The 19,439-nt window shown below is 50.8% G+C and overlaps 1 protein-coding gene across 3 annotated transcripts in view; it reads left to right on the top strand.

The window, feature by feature from the left end:
* Positions 1–251: 251 nt before the first annotated feature.
* Positions 252–19,439, top strand: part of ARNT2 (aryl hydrocarbon receptor nuclear translocator 2) — a 177,578-nt gene continuing 158,390 nt past the window's right edge. The window contains exon 1 of one of the 3 annotated variants that reach the window (XM_058294757.1): positions 252–415. In XM_058294757.1, the coding sequence (XP_058150740.1) occupies positions 385–415 (31 nt within the window). In that variant the 5' untranslated portion in view covers positions 252–384. Of the gene's footprint in view, positions 416–678; positions 913–19,439 lie in introns of those variants that run through there. The other 2 variants (XM_058294759.2, XM_004480675.5) reach the window with 2 other exon arrangements.

Raw genomic sequence — 19,439 nt, 5'->3', positions numbered from 1 at the left:
CCGGGGCGCACCCGAAGCCCCCGGGCCCGAGGCCGCGCGCGGGTCCGAGGGGGAGGCCGCCCGCCCTCCTCCCCCCGTCGGCGGGGCGCCCCTCCAGCCCGCGGCCGCGCCCCTCGGGGGGGTCCCCAAGTCTCGCGGTGCCGCGGCCGGGCCGGGGGCGAGAGCCCCGCCGCCCACAGGCGCGGACCGCGCGCCCCCGTCGCGGCGCCACAAAGGCTGGGCCGCGAGGAGGCGGAGGCGGAGGCGGGGAGAGCGCGGCGGCGGGCGGGAGGAGCGGGAGGAGCGGGAGCAGCGCCGCGCGGCCCGCCCGCGCCGTCCTTTGTGTGGCGCCGGCGCCCGCGCCCGCCCGGTCCCCGGCCCCGCGCCGCCCCCGCCGCGAGCAAGATGGCAACGCCGGCGGCCGTGAACCCCCCGGGTGAGTAGCGCCGCGGCCGGGCCCCGGCGCGGCTGTCCCTCGGCGCGGCGGGCGCAGCCTCGGCTCCCGCAGCCGCAGCCCCGGCCCCGCTGCCCGTGCGCGGGAGGCGCGGGCCGGCACCCGCAGGGCCAGGACGCCCGGGCCCGCGTCCTGGCGCGCCCGGATACCCGCCGCCGGCTTCCGCACCAGCCGCCTCTGCCTCCCCGCAGCCCCCGCAGCGCGGGCCCGAGCCGCGGGCGGGAGGGGGCGGCGCCGACGGGGGAAAAGTTTGGAGCCGGGATTCGACAGGGTGGCACTCCGGCCGCGTCCCCGGCCGCCCCCCGCCCTCCCGCGCTGGCCCGGGGCGCCGGACGCGGTGCGTCCTCGCGGTTCACGCGCGCAGCCGGGAACACAGCGCGAGGCGTCCCGGCCCCGGCCCGGTCCCTGCGCTCAAGGTGCCACCCGGGACGTCTGTGTCCGTTTCGGTCGTTTGACCGTGGCCAGCGATCCTGATCCGAGTAGGTATATTTACCTGTTCTGGAATCGTCGGCGGGAGATTTGGCTCTAGTAGGGAGAGTTACCTGGGCTACCTGCAGGGTGCCCGAGAATGGGCAGGGGGACCCCTGCGCTCGTTGCCGCAAAGTTGCGCCGCGACTGCTCTGGGCATGGGCCGGTGCTAGGCCTTGCTGGGGCTGGAGTAGGCAGAGGCCGGTCCTCTGGGATTGCCCCTTAGGGAGGGCCCCCTGGACGGGTGGGGGCGGGGAGGAGGAGGGCGTGAGCACCCACAGTGCCCAGCAAGGAAAAGTGTCAGCAGGGAGTGGGGAATGAAGGGTCCCTTCCATCCATGTGGCCAGGGAGGCTTTTAGGAGGTGGGACCTTGCAGCTGGACCTTGGAGAACCGGCCGTTTGAATAGATAGGGCCGGGGGCTGAGGACTAGTGCGGCCGGAGAGATGGCGTAGGTGAGGGTGGCTTGTCCCCAGCGTGTCCCGCTCAGCGAGCGGGTGGTGTACTGGGGACAGAAGGGGGAGCCCCAGGATTTCCCACTGAGTTGTTTGGAGGTGGCCAGGCCTCCGAGCGCTTTGAAAGTCAGCCCGGGGCGGGGCGTGCGGGCTCTCTCTCCACATTAAGGAAAGCCCTGAGTGGCTTTGAACAAGGAACTCGCATGACCACTGTTCTCCTGGAAGATTCTCAGCCAGGTGCAGGCAGCGTAGGAAGGAGGGTGGAAATGAGGCAGGGGCCAGGAGGGCAGAGGCCGGGCTTGGAAAGAGAGGAGGGAAAGAAACACTGGGCAGGTGGAGGAGGGCAGACGTGGCACCTGACGGGACCTGGGGGAAGGGGGAAGGGAAAGGCGAGGGGCACGGGGGTGAGGCGGTGCCATGGGCACGGGGAGAGGGCCCTGCTCAAAGACCTGTCTGCGAGAACCGATAAGGGGTCCCCTGTCCATGGCCGTGCCAGTTTGCTTGCACCCGAAGCCTGCAATTTCATCCCATTCAGCTGCTTAAGAATCAATGGCAAACTGATAGATTTAACTGTTATTAAATTAGGAAAAGCAAAAGAAGGTGTATTAAGCTTTTTTAGCCCAATATAAGTTTATATTGGGGATAGGAGTAAAATCACAGAGGAGCTGCCATGATTTATAGAACATTGCATCACTGTTTAAAACCACTTTTTCCATTACATTGTTCCATAATGGAACACTGTAGCATGTTTATTCCATGTAAGCTACATGGAATAAATACCGGGCGGCTGGTAGTGCTGTGCACGCGAATGGTGGCACCTCGGACGGCAGGAGCCTTGAATGGTGCCAGCACCAGGCAGTGTGTTTACACCTGGCCGGCTTGGCAGACAGGGATTTGCATCTCTTTCCTTGGTGGCACAGATGCCAGCGCTCTTGTGCCTGGTGAGAATACCTGGAGTGCCACTCGTAGGCTTGATCACCTCTTCTCTTTTCCATCATCTTTTCTTTTCACCGGTCACTGCCTTAACATGCAGATCTGTGGGGGCATGCCATTTTTGCCCCATTTAGATCTCTAAGTTCTCCCTTGGGCGAACGGGTTTAAGTCTCAAGGGACATGGCTAAAGGTTTGAGCCAAAGAGAGAGATTTCAGATTCTGCAGGTAGTTTATAACAAAAAGAGGCATGGCCCCCTGCTTGCCCACCTCTCCTGGGCAGGGGGCAGATGTGACTTCTTTGAAGCCCTTCTCTTCCTCTTCCCTCACTTATCTCTCCGGATATTGCTGCTTTGCAGAGAACACAGGCAGATGCTTGGGGAGGCACCAGGAGTTACTCTGCTGCCAGTTTGTGCCCAGGGTACAGAGGCCACAGGCTGTCATCTCTCCACCCCCCACATGTCCCCTTTTTCCAGCTGACCCACATGCAATTACATTTCCCTGTGAGGTATAGTGGGGCCCCTCTGGGGCCAGGTGTGGAAGATGAAGCTGTTAAGTCCTCACACTCCCCTGTTGTTCGGTTGGTAGGAGTCAAGTTCAAACCGCTCATCTGTCCCTTCCAGGGCCCCTGATGAGCTCTTAGGCTAGGGCTCTCCCAGCTCCTTCCACTGAGAGTGGCTTGGGAGAAGGAAGGGCCCCGGTCTCTGCTCTCCTGGCTGCTGCCATGCACGGAGGGTCCAGTTTCCATCTCTGGGGCAGCTGTCCTATCTCTGGGTTGTTTCCAGCCCCTGCACTGGTTCCTGGGATCTTGTATTGGCAGGTTTTTCTCTTTTCTCTGTGTGTTCTCTAGACACTCAGGGAAGAAGTCCTGGAGTCTTCTGTGCCATGTGTGTATATATGTTTTGTGTGTGTATGTGCAAGACTTATTTCACTGCCTTTGTGGGTGATTTTTAAGCATTTCAGATTTATATGAAATAGTGAAGGTTTGAATTAGTTACATGCATCAAAGAGTGTCTGCAATGGAAATAGTGCAATTAAGTACGGGACTGTTTTTCCGATGCCATTACTCGAGCTTCATCTTTCGTAGCTTAAGCCTGAGGAAATCAGGCATAATACAAAGCCAGACTAATAATCATTAGGAATTAGTCATTTTCTAGACATTCTCTGAAAAGCCTTGCACATTTTAAAGGAATTCAAAGGGACGTTTATAAAGATTTAGAATTTCTTCTTTTTCCCCTGAAATCAATTATTAGACTTTTTTTTCCCTTCCAGGTTTCTAGTCTTCAGCATTTTAATTGGAATTTGTTTAGTAAGGAAGATTCTCTAGGCAAATTGCCTGAGCGAGAGAGACATTTGACCAGTCCACCAAACATATTGATCGCCTTTGACCTGCCAAGCCCTCTGCTGGGTGCAAGAGTAATGCAAAGATGAGGAAAAACATTCCTTGACCTTGGGAGGTCAGGGTCTAAGAGGGAAGTATGAGTGGACTAACTTTATAACCAAAGGTGGAAAGAAATGAATGTGGACTAGGCGTAGGTGTTATAGTAGATGGAAGCAGCTCCTGTCACACGGCCTCTTGAAGACAGAGATTTGGGCCTGTAGATCCTCTTGAGAATTTAGGAAGGGTCACTCCAGGCTCGTGGTGTGGACAGACTCACAGACGTATGAGGTGCCGCCAGAGTGGCGGTGTCCTCGGTCCCTTGGGGGCATGGTGGGTGTCGGAGGATGCGCGGCCCACTTAGATATCACATGGCCCTTGCCACTCTCTAGCAGCACCGCCTTGGACAGAGGCAAGAGCCCGAGCCAGCACAGATGGGATTTCTTTACATACTGCATGTCCTCGAATCCATGAGCCCGTCAATTTCAAGATGCATCATTATTTTATATACTGCTAAGAAAGAAACTGCTGCCAGTTAAGTTCTGACATACTATCAATTGTAAAATACTCCTTGATTTCACTGCTATTGAAAATGTGCATCTTAGAATCAATAAAATAGTGTACATTAAGAAAAAGTGAATTTTGCTGCCTGACCGTCTGCTTCTAAACACGCGGTCTCCTTTTCAACAGAAAGCAATAAAAGTTTACCTTTTAGGTAAGTGCCAGAGAGCCCAGCCATGCATGGTCTTTCGGCTTCTGTCAAAAGAAGGGAATGATATCTGAAAAAGATAAGCTTCTACATTCCTTCAGCCAGTGTTTATTGAATATCTACCATGAGGTCTTTTGTTCAATGAATAAAAATTATTTCCTATTTCTTGTCCACCTCCTCTCCCTTGAGACTTTTGCTTGCCCTGTACCCTCTTCCTGGAATGTTTAATTGCTTACCTGTCCCTCTTTCCCCATCTCTGACCCCTCCCCACACAGAACCATTTCCCTGTCCATCTCCTTTTTTTCCTTTCTGAAATGAGCTTGAATTCTCACTCCATTGGGAAACTTCTGGCCCATCCATCAGGAAAAGTGCCACTCTGCATTCTGCCAGCACTCGGGCTGCCCTTTGCCTTTGAAGCATGTCCCCTCATCTTGACTTGAGTAGGAAATGGTGTAGTTATTCGCCCATGGACCTGGTTCCTGTCTGCCCAGAAGCCCCGTGAGGGCAGGAGATGTGTCATTCACGGGGCATGCTGACACCTGCCCCCTTGCCTTGCATCTAGTAGAGTTTTGTGAACGAATACACATAGATGCCAACATTGTATTATATTTTTGTATGTGACTGCCTTTAAATGTCTCCCTTTAAGAAAAAGAAAGCATATAGCCCGTGTCTGTGGGTCTCTGAAACAAAATAGGCCGGAGTTGTCTACTTTAGATTCTGATTTTTATTTGTGGGAACTGATTTTGATCTGAAAATCCAACCAGGATAATCCCTACCCAAACCAGTTCCTCTGGACTTTATAATGAGGTACATACAAGCCAAGGTGATTGACCCCTTACGATTCTCCCCAGCAGGAGGGTAGGTCAAGCTAGCCTAGAGACAGCTGGTGGTGGTGGAAGGAGAAGGCTGGTGGGGGGGGGGGGGGGGGGGGGAAGGAGAAGGCTGGAAGGGGTGGAAGGAGAAGGCTGGCGGGGGTGGAAGGAGAAGGCTGGCGGGGGTGGAAGGAGAAGGCTGGCTGGCGGGGATGGAAGGAGAAGGCTGGCGGGGGTGGAAGGAGAAGGCTGGCGGGGGTGGAAGGAGAAGGCTGGCGGGGGTGGAAGGAGAAGGCTGGAAGGGGTGGAAGGAGAAGGCTGGCGAGGGGGGGAAGGAGAAGGCTGGCGGGGGTGGAAGGAGAAGGCTGGCGGGGGTGGAAGGAGAAGGCTGGCGGGGGTGGAAGGAGAAGGCTGGCGGGGGTGGAAGGAGAAGGCTGGAAGGGGTGGAAGGAGAAGGCTGGAAGGGGTGGAAGGAGAAGGCTGGCGGGGGTGGAAGGAGAAGGCTGGCGGGGGTGGAAGGAGAAGGCTGGCGGGGGTGGAAGGAGAAGGCTGGCGGGGGTGGAAGGAGAAGGCTGGCGAGGGGGGGAAGGAGAAGGCTGGCGGGGGTGGAAGGAGAAGGCTGGCGGGGGTGGAAGGAGAAGGCTGGCGAGGGGTGGAAGGAGAAGGCTGGCGGGGTGGAAGGAGAAGGCTGGCGGGGTGGAAGGAGAAGGCTGGCGGGGTGGAAGGCCCATCCGCACCAGCCCTGCAGTGGGGCCCCACAATGCTGTCTCTGAAGGGGCCGTCCCGTGTGCTGCGTTTTATGTGGAGATCTGCTTGCATCAGAGGTAGGGGTAGGGCAGGCTCCTGGCTGACCTGAGATCCAGCCACCTGCAGGGTGGGCGGAGGGGACCCAGGAGGAAGAGCAGCAGGCTCCCAGGATGTGCCCAGCGTGTTCTGACTGAATGCTGCCGGCTCGCAGGTGGGAAGCTGAGGCCTGTGCAGGTGAGCAGAGGCCCTGGGCAGATGACACCAGTTTGACTATTCAGATCCACAAAAAGGCAAAAACGTGTGGAAGCACAGAGTTCTGCTTCTGTGTGTTGTACTGAGCCGCTGGGAATCTTTTACTGATCTGGTTGTATTGGGAGAGCAGCTCTTCTAGCCCCTACTGAGCAGATGGCTCTTTCTTCATCAAGAAGAAATGCAACAATAAAGATACATGTTAATTGTTTAAAAAAAAAAAAAAAGGAAAATATAAAAAAACACTACCACAGTTCTACCACCCACTAACATTTTTGTATATAATTTTACAGGCTTTTTCCTAAATGCTATGTATATATATCAAAACAGAATCATTCTGAATATTTTGCTTAATTCCTTTTTTTTTTTCCATTAGCAATGCATCCTACCAGGAATACATATTTGAGAAATTCCTGTGTCATAATATGTTAACTCAGTCTTTGTCTAAGGCATATAATATTTGATGTGGTTTCCCATTTGTTAGGATTATACACAGCATTGTCATGAACATCCCTGTAAATAAATACATGATTATTTCTTTAGAGTAGTGGATCTGGACAGTCAAATGGTATATAGGTGTTTTACATAGACTTCCACAAAGATTAAGCTGGTGATTTCCAACTGGGGTGATTTTGCCCCTAGGGGACTGAAAATAGGAAATCATTTTTATTCATTGAATGAAAAAATATATTCCCCCCTTTTTAAAAAAAGATACATAGATCACCAAAAATGTAACATTAAAAAACATAAGAGGTCCCCATATACCCCCCACCTCCCTCACCCACTCCTCTCACATCGACAACCTCTCTCATCGTCGTGGCACACTCATTGCATTCGGTGAATACATTTTGGAGCACTGCTGCACCGCATGGATTGTAGTCGACATTGTAGTTGACACTCTCCCCAGTCCATCCAGTGGCTTATGGCAGGATGTATAATGGCCAGCATCTGTCCCTGCAATATCATTCAGGACAGCTCCTCTCCTACCTTCAATATGGTATGATAGGAGTACTTTCAGTGCCGCATGTTTGTTTGCAGATAATATTCCAATTTATGGTTTGCCTCTCTATTTTAAGATCTTCCTTAACTTCCTGAAGCTTAGTGAGGAGCGGGCCACAGGAGAGGACAGTCCCCGCCCGTGTGCCAGATCCTCACGGGGCCCTGCGGTGACCTGCTCTGGGCGCTCGGTGGCGCTCTGCCTGCTGGAAGAGGCAACATCCTGCCCGGCCCCCTTGAGCCGCAGAACTGCCCCAATAGGTGCGGAGGGAAAAGCCACTGTCATTGAAAAGTGACTCCGGGGAGGGGGCAGGAGAGGTGGAAGGTTGCTCTTGCAAATGTCAGTCAGTGAAGCAAGCTGCAGACTTTGAGGCCACAAGAAGCAGCCAATTGGTGCCCCCGCTTTTTATTCCTGGTCTCCCAACAGGGCACTCTCTTTCCTGCCTGGACCAGAGCCCCGACCAAGGCGGGAGGCAGAATGCCCAGGGGGCGGGGACACGGGACCACCAGGGCCCTTTCTATGGCCGGGCTGCCCAGTCAGGGCCATTTTGCCCCCTGGAGCCATTTGGGATCTCTGGAGGCATCTGGGGTTGTCCCAGCTGAGATGGGGGTACTGCTGACATCTAGTGGCCAAGGGTGCTGCTAACGCGCCCCGGGCACAGGGCAGCCCCCTTGGCAGAATTCTCCAGCCAGTAAGCGCCGAGGTGGAGCCGCCCGTTCACAGGACGGGACCTGGTGGTGACCGGGGATGCCAGAGGGACGGTGGTCCCCAGGACCGGGAGCGCACGGCCGCTCTAAACCAGGACGACGCCTTTGAGAGAGCGATGAGATCCCTGGTGGAAGTCCATTTAAATGGGAGAGAACAGAACTGTAAGAAGTTTTTAATTATTCTTATTTTTAGAACAGCACGGATGCTTCTGTCCCATCAGCAGTTTGAAACGAGGCATCGTCTGGAATCATTTGCCATAATTTGATATGCTTGCTGGATTCCATGTCCTCCAAAGAATAAAATGAATGAATGTGATCAAGGATCACAGCTGTGTTCTCTTTTGAACACATTTCACACCCGGAAACCTCCAGCTCGCTTCATCCAGCCTTCCCCGGGCGCCTTCCCACGCCCCCTGCCCCCTGTCCCCAAGCCGCATTGCTGGGGCGTGGAACGGTGCCGAATGAAACAGGTTGCTGCGCGCTGCGCCAGCCAGCCTCTCGTCAGGCCACCTGGGGACAGTTTTATGCAAATGGCAAGTGAGAGAGCAGAAGAGAAGTAGACCCTGTCCCCTCCCCCGGCCAGTTCCTTTCCACTGGCCAAGAAAAACTTGGAAAGGGATGTCTTAGGGGCTCCTGAGTGAGTACCTTTTCCCAAAGTCATCGTCTAGGTCTGTTTCCAGCGGCTTCTGGGTGTCTTTATCCACGACTCCTCCCGAGCCCCCGGTGGCAGAGCCTGGCACTGCTCTCCATTCACTGGCCCAAGCCAGGCATTAATTACTTTAATTGCTCACCCGCCTAATTAAACCAATATTAATTGAATGCCGACTATGCGCTCACAGTGGCGTGCACACCCAGGCTCAGTGTGTGAGGAAGAGTCAGCCCTTTATTAAATAATCACACGCACGAGCGTGTTCTGAAAGGGGGGCGTCCTTCTGCTCAAACGCAGCAGGAGGCCAACGCAGCAGGACGCCGCCGCAGCGCCCTGCGGAGGGGTGGGCGGGGGCAGGGGTGCGCTTTGGAAGGACCCTGCCGGCTGCTGGATGAAGGGTGGCGGAGGCCGGGGGAGGCGAGGGAAGCCTGCCTCGAGCCCACCTCAGCAGAGCAGGTGGGAGGCTGGGAGCTCGCTTCCGGTGGCAGTGGGCATGGAGCAGAGATGGGCTCTTTTTTTTTTTTTTTCCCTTTGATCTCTTTTTTTTTTCTATATATATTTTTTCAAACGTTACATTCAAAACATATGATGTTCCCGTATACCCCCCACCCCCTCACCCCACTCCTCCCTCCCATATCAACAACCTCTTCCATCATTGTGGAACATTGGCTGCATTTGGTGAACACATTTTGGAGCACTGCTGGACCACATGGATAATGGTTTACATTGTAGTACACACTCTCTCCCAGTCCACCCAGTGGGCCATGGCAGGACATACAATGTCCAGCATCTGTCCCTGCAGTACCAGCCAGGACTCCAAGTCCTGAAAATGCCCCCACATCACATCTCTTCTTCCATCTCCTTACCCTCAGCAGCTACCACGGCCACTTTCTCCACATCAAAGTTACAATTTCTTCCATTACTAATCATAGTAGTTCCATAGTAGAATATCAGTAAGTCCACTCCAATCCATATCTATTCCTCCATCCTGTGGACCCTGGAATGGTTAAGTCCATTCCACCTCTATATCGAGAGGGGGCTTAGATTCCACTTGGATGATGGATGCAATTCTCCTGCTTGCAGTTGTAGGTACTCTTGGCTCCCTGGTATGGTGGTTGACCTTCTTCACCCCCCTGTCAGCTGGCCAGGGTAAGTCCAATAAGCCAGAGGGTAGGAGTTGTAAGTCTGCTGCAGCTCAGGGCCTGGCTGTCACATGGACAGTCCAGAGAGTCAGGTCCAGTAAAAGTAACAGAAGAGGCATGTGTAGAAAGATCACATCTGAGTCCAACTCCATCATACTCAGAACACAAACTCCAAAGTAGGGCCAACTGACATGGCACTGAACTCCAGAGCCATCTGCCATGACCATACAACCTGTGGGTCTCTGTAGCCCTCAGGAGAACGAAACCTATTGAGGGAGATGGAGGTACATGTCCAGGAAGCACAGTGCACCCCAAACAGCGTAAAAAAGAGATGGGCTCTTGAGAAACTTTGGAGGTAAAAGTAACTGAACCAGGTGATAAGGAGATGAGAGGCGGGGGTGGCAGCGTTCTCTGCCAAGTGCCCAGTAGAGGGTGCTGGTGAGGTGCCAGGTGTTTGGGTCTTCTGGAGACGGCTGGGAGGAGGTCATGAATTTGGGCTGGAGTGCATTGATTTAAGGCACCTTCAGACGTCCAGGTGAGATGGGGTTTGGCAGGAGCCTCTGGATTACTGCATTTCTCCTTGGAGTCAGGGACCCCATGTGTTTTGTCCACTGCCCTACTCCCCCACCCTGAGCTCTGCTGGACCCAGAGTTGGTGGTTAGTAAGTATTTGTTGAATGAATTAATGACTTAGTCCTCCAAAGCCCCTAAATCCTAAACCAATGAAAAGAAAGGTGTCCACACGACAAGGTTCCTTTTTTTGTTTTTAGTAGCTTTTCATTCAGAAAGAATTTCAGGTTTACAAAAAAGTTACAAGAATACTACAAAGACCTCCTGTATATCCATCACCCAGATTACCCAATTGTTGACATCTTACCACATTTGCTTTATTGGTTTCTCTCTCTCTCTGAACCGTTTGAGAAAAATTAGCAGACAGGATACCCCTTTTACCTCTAAATACTCAATGTGTATTTCGTAAGAATAAGGAACATATGACCCCAAGTTAGCATTAATATAATAATATCTAATCCACAGGTCTTACTTGTATTTCACCAATTGTTCTTCATAACCCCAAACCAAAAAATCCTGTTTTGTGGTCAAGGATTAGTTCACGATCACAAGTTGCGTTTAGTTGTGATGTCTCTTTAATTCTGCAATAAGGCTTGTCTTTTTTCCTTTTTTTATATTTATTTTTTGCCTCTTATGGGTAGGCCAGTTATTTTGTAGAATATCCTTCAATTTGGTGGTTTTGTCTGATGTTGCCTTATAATTACATTGGGGTTATGCTTTTTTTTCCTTTTTGGCAAGAGAACCACAAAAGTCATGTCTCACCTCACCAGGTGACTTTGAAAGGCCGTTATTTAAAAGTGAGTCTGAATTGAGGAAGTCGAGGTCCTGCGTAGACAAGGCTGAGGAGTCCAGGTGAGTCGTTTAAGATGCATCTCCCTTCCCACCTGCGTGGCAAGCCGCCTTTGGGGTCCCGTACCCCATCTATAGGCAGCTCAGATACCCCTTGTTGAATCGAGGCCCCGGGGGAGTTTTGTAAAAGACTCTAAGGTTAACACTTTCCTAAACTAAATAGCAACTGCATTTGATGAATAAAATAATTATAATCTAACTGTACAAGGATTATCGTATCACTAATAAAGTCAATAGGGAATTGAAGTGTTTAATTACCAACTTTCCTGACATACAAATTGGAAAGCTTTTCAGGTAAGTTGCTCATGTGGAATGCCTGAAACATACTGCAATTAACTGCGGGCTCTTCTTTCAGACAGTAATTAGGGTGTGATTTGTCCCATTCTTTCAGGGTGCTGCACATCCCGGTTTAGATGTGTGTTTGCATTTAGTTTAGGAAGTTTATTTACTATTTCTGCTAAATTCCATTTTAAAAAGTTTGTGTTTTACTGCAACTTCATACCATCCTTTTTTTTTCCTTTCTGATTTAGTAACTTAAAAAAACAGATTTTTGGAGGGGGCATAATTTGCCCAGAGAAACTTTCTCACTTTTCCAAAGTTTACAAAGCATTTGAGAATTTTCTCTCTCCCCTTCTACTTCTTTCTCTCTCTTTTGTCGTTGCAAACCTAAAGGAACAGGATGGGATGAAAATGTTTGTTCTCCCCAGTAGTTCACGGGGGGTTGTCTTGCTAGCAGGGTTCTAGTAACTTCTACGGCTCTGCGGGCTGATGATGTGGACACGTCTACTAGGGGACAGTATCGAGAGCAGGCCTCAGTTTCCCCATCCGTAAAACGAGGTGACTCACTGACGGGGCGCTGCCTGTGCAGCCGGGCCGGCTCTGTGTGCTCAGGGGTGCGGGGAACAGGCCGGCCGGCTGGGGCTGCCTGCGCCTCGTTGGGGCGTGGTGGAGCGCAGGCCCAGGGCAGTCCCCGCGCACAGCCAGCGGGCGGTGAGCGCTGGCTCTCCTCATCACCCGTCTTTCCTGGGCGCCTTTGTGCGGGGGTGGCACCCAGCACAGGGTGCTCCCAGCGGGGCACGGAGCCTCGGGAGCCAGAGGGGCTGCTCGTTGGGCAGGAAGCCCCCTCTTCCCTTGCACCCCGGGCGTGCTCGTGGGCGCCCCGTGCGTGCCGGGCCCTCCACCGGGACAGTCCTGAGCCGCCCGGCTCTGCCTCTGGCCCCAGCCTCTGCCGCCCCCTCTCCTCCAGCTCGGGGGAGAAGCACGTCGGCAGCCCCGGAAGAGCCCCCCACCCCACCCTGTGCGCTGGACCCCCCTCCTCACCACCCCCCATTGGCTGACCTGGCCTGTGCTCGGGTCCTGCCGAGTGTGACCAGCGAGGCCCTTGTTGGCCCCCTGTCCCCTCTGTCCCAACATCGCCCCGAGGACTCTCCACTCCTCTGCCCCCTCTGTCCCCACGTCACCCCAAGGATGTGCTACCCCTCTCCCCCCATCCCCACATCACCCTGAGGCTCTCCACTCGCCTGTCCCCTCTGTCCCCATGTCACCCCGAGGGCTCTCCACTCCTTTGCCCCCTCTGTCCCCACGTCACCCTCCTCCCTCCAGGTCTTGCCCGTGCTTAGGTCAGTGCAGGTGGCTTCTGCTGCGCCCTCGTGCGTGGGGCACGGCCCACGGGATGCCTGGAGCTCACTTCTGCGGCGCGTTTGGCGCCCACCCCTGCCCACCTCTTTGTCCGGCCCCGTCGGACCTCCGCCTGCGCCCCAAGGCCGTCACGTCCGCGCCACACCCTGTGGACAGAGCGGGCATTAGGACGCGCACCTTTTGTTCCAGTCAGTTCGTTCGTCCTCGTTCGCGCCCCAGGAAGCATCGGTGCCTGTCGTCTGGTGGCTCGGGGCTCGGTGCCGGGACCTCCCAGGTTAGAAACAAGCAGCAGCCCAGCCCCTGCCTTCGGGGGCGGCCTCTTCTCCCAGGCCTCTCCTTGAAGGTGCAGGCGCGCACCCGGCCGCGGTCCGTGGGGCCTTCCCTCCACCAGGTGGCACTTCCCAACCGCCATCTCAGCTCACAGACGACCGCCAGCACCCAGGGGCTGCCGGGCAGGGTGCACAGCCTTGGGGACTCGAGGCAGGGTGTCACGAGGGTGGGGAGTGCGAGTTGCACTTCTAACAGGTCTCCAGGAGCTGTGCTGGTCGCGGGGGCACACTCGGACCCACGGAGGCAGAGCACGGCGGCCCCGCCACCCCACGCACCTGCTGGCCTCCGTATCCAGCTCACCTACCCTCCCTGACCTCCCTGATGGCCTGGTTTGTTTTCTTTTTCAGATTTTTAAAATTTTTATTTATTTCTCTCCCTTTCCTCCGCCCCCTCCTCCCCCCTGCATTGTCTGCTCTCTCTGTCCGCTTGCATTCTTGTCAGCGGCACAGGAATCTGTGTCTCTTTTTGTTGCATCATGTTGCTGCATCAACTCTCCATGTGTGGCGCCATTCCTGGGCAGGCTGCACTTTCTTTCGTGCTGGGCGGCTCTCCTTACGGGGTGCACTCCTTGTGCATGGGGCTCCCCTATGTGGGGGACACCCTTGCGTGGCACGGCACTCCTTGCACGCATCAGCACTGCGCATGGGCCGGCTGCACATGGGTCAAGGAGGCCCTGGGTTTGAACCCTGGACCTCCCATGTGGTAGGCGGACGCTCTATCCATTGGGCCAAGTCCGCTTCCCCTGATGGCTGGGTTTAAGGGCCCATTTCAGACTCGAGGAAATGGAGCTTTGCCCATGTTGCCCTCGCAACTGGCAAGTGGCCAGACTGAGATGGGAACTCCTCCCAATCTGCGTGCATGCTCCTGCCAGGCAGTGGGTTAACGAGACACCCATGCCGGGAGGCACAAGCCAGCAGCACCGACCAGACATTCCGGGCAGGGTGGGGAGGCCCCGCGCTGCTGGCCTGGTCCCGGCTGCGTGGTCTTAAGCGCGTCCCTTCTTCCTTTTGGGCCTCGGTTTCCCCTTCCCTGAAAAGCAGGGCAGGCCACACAGTCTCCTCTGAGGGGCAAGTTCCTGATGAGCCCCTGGACAGCAGAGTGGAGTAGACAGGTTCCCCACTTCTCAGGGGGTGCTCGTGGTATCTGGGAACCTGGCGAAGGAAGCAGAGAGGCAGCCTGTGCAGCGCCGGGCTCTTGTCGGAGGGGCTCTCCACGGAGGGGCCCTGGGGAAGCTGGTCTGTGGCGGGGCCCCAGGGATGGGCAGCAGATGGCCATGGGTCCCACCTCCCCACCCGGCCCATGCCCACCCACTTGTCTGAGCTTCTCCCCAGTGCTGCCCTCTCACGCCAGATCCACACTCTGGATCTGCCTGTCAAGCTGCTTCTAGCAGACCCCGTTTCGGGTAAAAGCAGGGAAGCACAAGACTTTATGGACGTGAGTGCACTAGGACAAGTGATTTACCTTGAGTCCTAGGAGAACGTAACTCTTGCTGGGTTAGAATCTCATTTCTGCCACTTGGGGGCAAATCACTTCAGCCTTGGTTCTTTCCGTGTCTATAAAATGAGAAAGAGAAATAAAAAAATGAAACCTGACCACTGCTCAAATAATAGTACACACCTTGGAGAGTTAAATAAGAAATTAAATAAGAAACACGTAAAACTCGCACGGCAGTGCCTGTTGTGTAGGGACAATCCAGCAAGATTGCCATTTAACAAGAGTCAAGAGTAAATGCCATTTGCTGGACAGGAGTGACTGTGGGCTAAATCGTCATAGATGCTTCATTATCCAAAGGGAAGGGGAAAAAAGCACCTCTCGGCTATACGGTTGCTCTCAGGTAAAGTTTTCTCTTTCCGCACAGATTAATCATTTAGATGTCCCTAGTTAGCCATCAGCCAGCCAGATAGCTGACTTGACTTCCCAGCTTAGCACTTTCCAGGCTGCCGAATAAGGGGGTCCCTTTGAGTGGTGTCACCTGGGGCAGGCTGGGATATTTGATATGCCATCTGCTCTGCTGCTGGCAATTTGTAATGGAGCTTCACACTGGCTTTTTGAGAATATCCTTGGTTGCCTTTTGGCACCATTTGTAATTGCACCCCTAGAGCCCTCTGTCCAGCTGCTCCAGTCTGGACCCATTGATTTCTGAGCTTCATCCCAGAACTTCTTTCCATTACTCTCCCAGGAGTCCGGGATTCAGGGTCCATTTGTTGGAATTCAGGATCCTGTGTCTTCCTCTTTTATTATTTTCCTCTGATCTTGCTGGAATACATTGTAGACACTACCTAAGAAAGGGAGCTTGGGAGATAAATTTCTGACTCCTGCCATGTCTGAAAACGTTTGTGTTTTGACCCTACCCTTGCTCCATTTGAGTGATTGTAGAATGTGAGACTTCAAACCTGTTTCCCTTGGTGTTAAGGGCACATCAGTGTCTTGTAGCCTGTCTTGGACCCCACTGAGTCACTCTTGTTTGTAGATGATTTCTCTCTAACGCACGTATGGGACACATCTAGATCTCTAGATCTTCTCGTCGTCCTTGGTATGGGTTTCTCTCTCTCATATATTGTCTTAAGTGGGCCCTTTTGAGCTGGATGCTTTTTGACTTTTAGGGCTGGACAATTGGAAATACATGAAATACATAAATACATAAATAAATTCCTTCTCCCTGGAAATCCTGCTAGTGGGATAGGGACCTCCTGGATTGGTCTTCCTTTTCTACGTTTTCTTGTTTTCTCTGCCCAGATCCCTTGATTGCGTCGGGGAGAACACGTGCCTTTGTAAATCAGCCTCCTGTCTCCTTCCACTTGGGCTGGGATTCATTATTGGGGTGTCAGAAAGGGGAGATGAAGGGGTGTTCTGCGTGCCACCTTTAACAGCAACGCGGCTTTTGAAAGAAGCACTTAGGTTAAGTTTTTCTTTAAAAAGACAAAGATTGCCTAATCGTATAAAACAATAGAAGCTAGACTATGTAATTACGTACTACTATTTACAACTTGAAACAAGGAATTAAAATGTTAAAAAAAAAAAAGGAGTTGGCTATGGTATGTTAGGCAAATACAAACAAAAAGAAAGCCTTGATCACAATATTACCACCAGTAAAAAGGAAATAATGTCAAAAAGCATTTAATGACACAAAGAAGGCCAGTTTTCATCTATAATTTACTGGTTTTGAACGTCGGTGAGCCAAGCAACCCAGAATAACCAATTTGAATGGTCGGTTGATAGCTGGCGCAAACCCCGTTGTATCACTTTATTTTGGGAATCAGATGAAATCTGCCTTGTTCCTACTGGCTTGGCTGTTCAATCCTCCATTGTGGTTATTTGTTCCCAGGAAGGTACATCTTTTCCCTGGAGTCATTTGTGATACTTGGGCTGTATATAGCTCAGAAAAATTGGAAACGAGCCTCTGTTCTTCCATTAATTGTGGTCCCTGGTAAAGTACTCATGATCCAGGTCCCCCAGGATCCAGCTGAAGACAGCCAGTGTGCTGTCTGCTGTTTTACCCAAGAGGACTGCCAGGAAATTCCAGCCCTGAAAAGTAAAGAGAATTAGAAAATCTGTGGATAGATGAAACAGCTGCTGAACACAGATGAAGAAAGAATTAGGAAATAGAAGGTAGGATTAAAGAAATTGCAGAGAGCCCAGCACAAAGACAGAGTTAGAAAATATGAACAAGTGGTTATGAGACAGAGGCCAGACCTCTTCCTCCTTACAGACATAAATCAGAGTTCCAGTAAGAGGTAGTAGGGAGAGGAGTGGCAATATTCAAAGAAAAGGGGCTGGTAATTTTCCAGAACTAATGAAAAACGCAGTCTCAGACTTAGGAGCTACAACAAATTCCAAGCAAGATAAACGAAAAGAAACCCAAACGTAAAAAAACACAGCGAAAATATAGAATAACAGAAAGAGAAAAATCTTAAAAGTAGTTACAGAGCCTAGCTTACCTACACAGGAATGGCAATTCGATCTCAACAGCAATAGTGCAAGTCAGAAGACAGTAGAATAATGTTTTCAATTTACTAGCTGAAAATAATTGTAAACCTAGAATTCTAGACTTAGGGAATTTATTTTTAAGAATGAGAGGGTGATAAAAATATTTTTAGACAAATGAAGCAAGACAATTAGAGACCTCATTAACTTCTAAAGGATCTGCTTCTGGAAGATGGCAAGTAACTCCAGATGGAGGTTCTGAGATACAGGAAGGAATGGTGGGCAAAGAAAATAATGAACATACGAATAAATATAAATGTATTTTGATTAAAAATATCATCTATTTTATGAGGGTGATCAGAGGTAAAATTGTATTTCAGGAGTAGGGTAAAAATGTTGGTTACTTTTATACTTTGCTAAGTTAAAATATGTGTGATAATGTTTCTAGAGTAACAATACAGAGAGTAGAACTTCCAAACCAGTGCAACAACAAATAACAGAATGAAGAATATAATTTTACCTCCCAGCAAATAAAACAGTAGCAAAGAGGAAAAAAGAAACAGAAAAAGTGGGGCAAATAGAATGCAAAAGAGGAATGGTAGAAATAAATCTGTATGTAAAAGTAGTCCCAATAAATTGACTAATTTTCCCAGGTTCATAAACAAAGATTGTTGAATTAGATTTAAAGAAATATATAGCCATATATTGTTTACATTAGACATATTTAAAATACAATCTTTTTTTTTTTTTTTAAAGATTTATTTATTTATTTAATTCCCCCCCTCCCCCGGTTGTCTGTTCTTGGTGTCTATTTGCTGCGTCTTGTTTCTTTGTCCACTTCTGTTGTCGTCAGCGGCACGGGAAGTGTGGGCAGCGCCATTCCTGGGCAGGCTGCTCTTTCTTTCGCGCTGGGCGGCTTTCCTCACAGGCGCACTCCTTGCGCGTGGGGCTCCCCAGCACGGGGACACCCCTGCGTGGCACGGCACTCCTTGTGCGCATCAGCACTGCGCATGGCCAGCTCCACACGGGTCAAGGAGGCCCGTGGCTTGTACCGCGGACCTCCCATATGGTAGACGGACGCCCTAACCACTGGGCCAAAGTCCGTTTCCCTAAAATACAATCTTGAATTCTAGGGATTCCATTAGGAAAGTTTAAAGTTTCAGTTGTGTAGGTAATGTTTTATTTCTTAAGGTGGGAATTTGTATAAATTTTCATTCCCTTTTGTAGGTCTTAAACATTTTCATAAGTTAAATTTTAAAATCAGGTTAGACTAAGTTAAATGGCAATGACGAAAAATACTTTTAAAATATATGATAAAGAGGAACATGGAATGTGTGTATGTACATGTGAATGTGAGTGTGAAATATCTGGGTGTGTGCTGTGTGTAAATAATATAAGCTAGACTAAGATCCTGAGAGGAAAACTTTAAAAACATATGGGAATAGGCAATTTGAAGAATAAATATAAATAATCACATGAAAACATGTTTAGATTCATTAATACCTTAATGAAATGAAAATCGAATGAGGATATACTTGTTTTTTGCCTATAAATGTGGCAACAATTGTAAAACATTTTAATATTTTGGGTTCACCAGAAAGTTAGTTTCTGGTGGTAGCAAATGTGTATAATTCTAGAGTGCTAATTAATTTTAAGAAAATAATGAATAAGGGAAAAAGTCACACAGAAATGATTTTTATGGTGTTTATAAATAGTAATCTAAATATCCAACAAAGGTAGATAGTGGTTAAATTATTTATGTATATATTTAATGGCCTATCATTTGGGCATTGAACTGATGTCATAGTTCTGTTTTGGTAGGAAAGGCTTCATGATTTATTAGCTGTAAAAAGTAAATTATATATATAATTTGATCCCATTTGTGTTTAATGTATCTGTATTTGTTTGTATTTTGTACATGGAAAGGGGTCTGAATTCACATAGACCAAAAAATTAACCTGTCATTGTCTCTTTTTTGTGTAATCATATTTCCTAGCCTTTGAGTCTTATAATTTATAATAGAATAAGAATTTTAGAAAAAGATTGTGTTCCTTAATCTATCTATCATGTTTTGTATTGTGTGGTTACAGCATTTGCTTTGAAGTCAAATGTATGTTGGTTTGCACTTCGGCCCCATCACTTACTGAAGTTGAAGCGTATTATTCAACTTCTCGATTTCAGTTTCCTTCTCTGTAGAAGGGAATAGGAAGAGTACCCACCTCCTAGAGCAGGTGTGCGTAAAAGCTGTGTGCGGTGCGCTCGGTGCACAGCCCGGCAGAGCTGTGCCCAGTCGACACGCGATGCCACTGTCACTGAGGTTGTCACTCCATCCCCCTGAATCCGAGGACCATGTTTGCAAAGGCATTGAGGGGTGATCTGCAGATGGCCCCGAGAAGAGTCACGGCATCGAGGAATAAGTGCGGAAACACGAGATTGCCTAACACTAGGGAACGTT

The sequence above is a fragment of the Dasypus novemcinctus genome, chromosome 3 (assembly GCF_030445035.2).
Source record: "Dasypus novemcinctus isolate mDasNov1 chromosome 3, mDasNov1.1.hap2, whole genome shotgun sequence".
In the NCBI taxonomy this organism is placed as follows: Eukaryota; Metazoa; Chordata; class Mammalia; order Cingulata; family Dasypodidae; genus Dasypus; species Dasypus novemcinctus.
The sequence above is the reverse complement of the archived record's forward strand: the minus strand, read 5'-3'. Positions and strand labels throughout refer to the sequence as shown.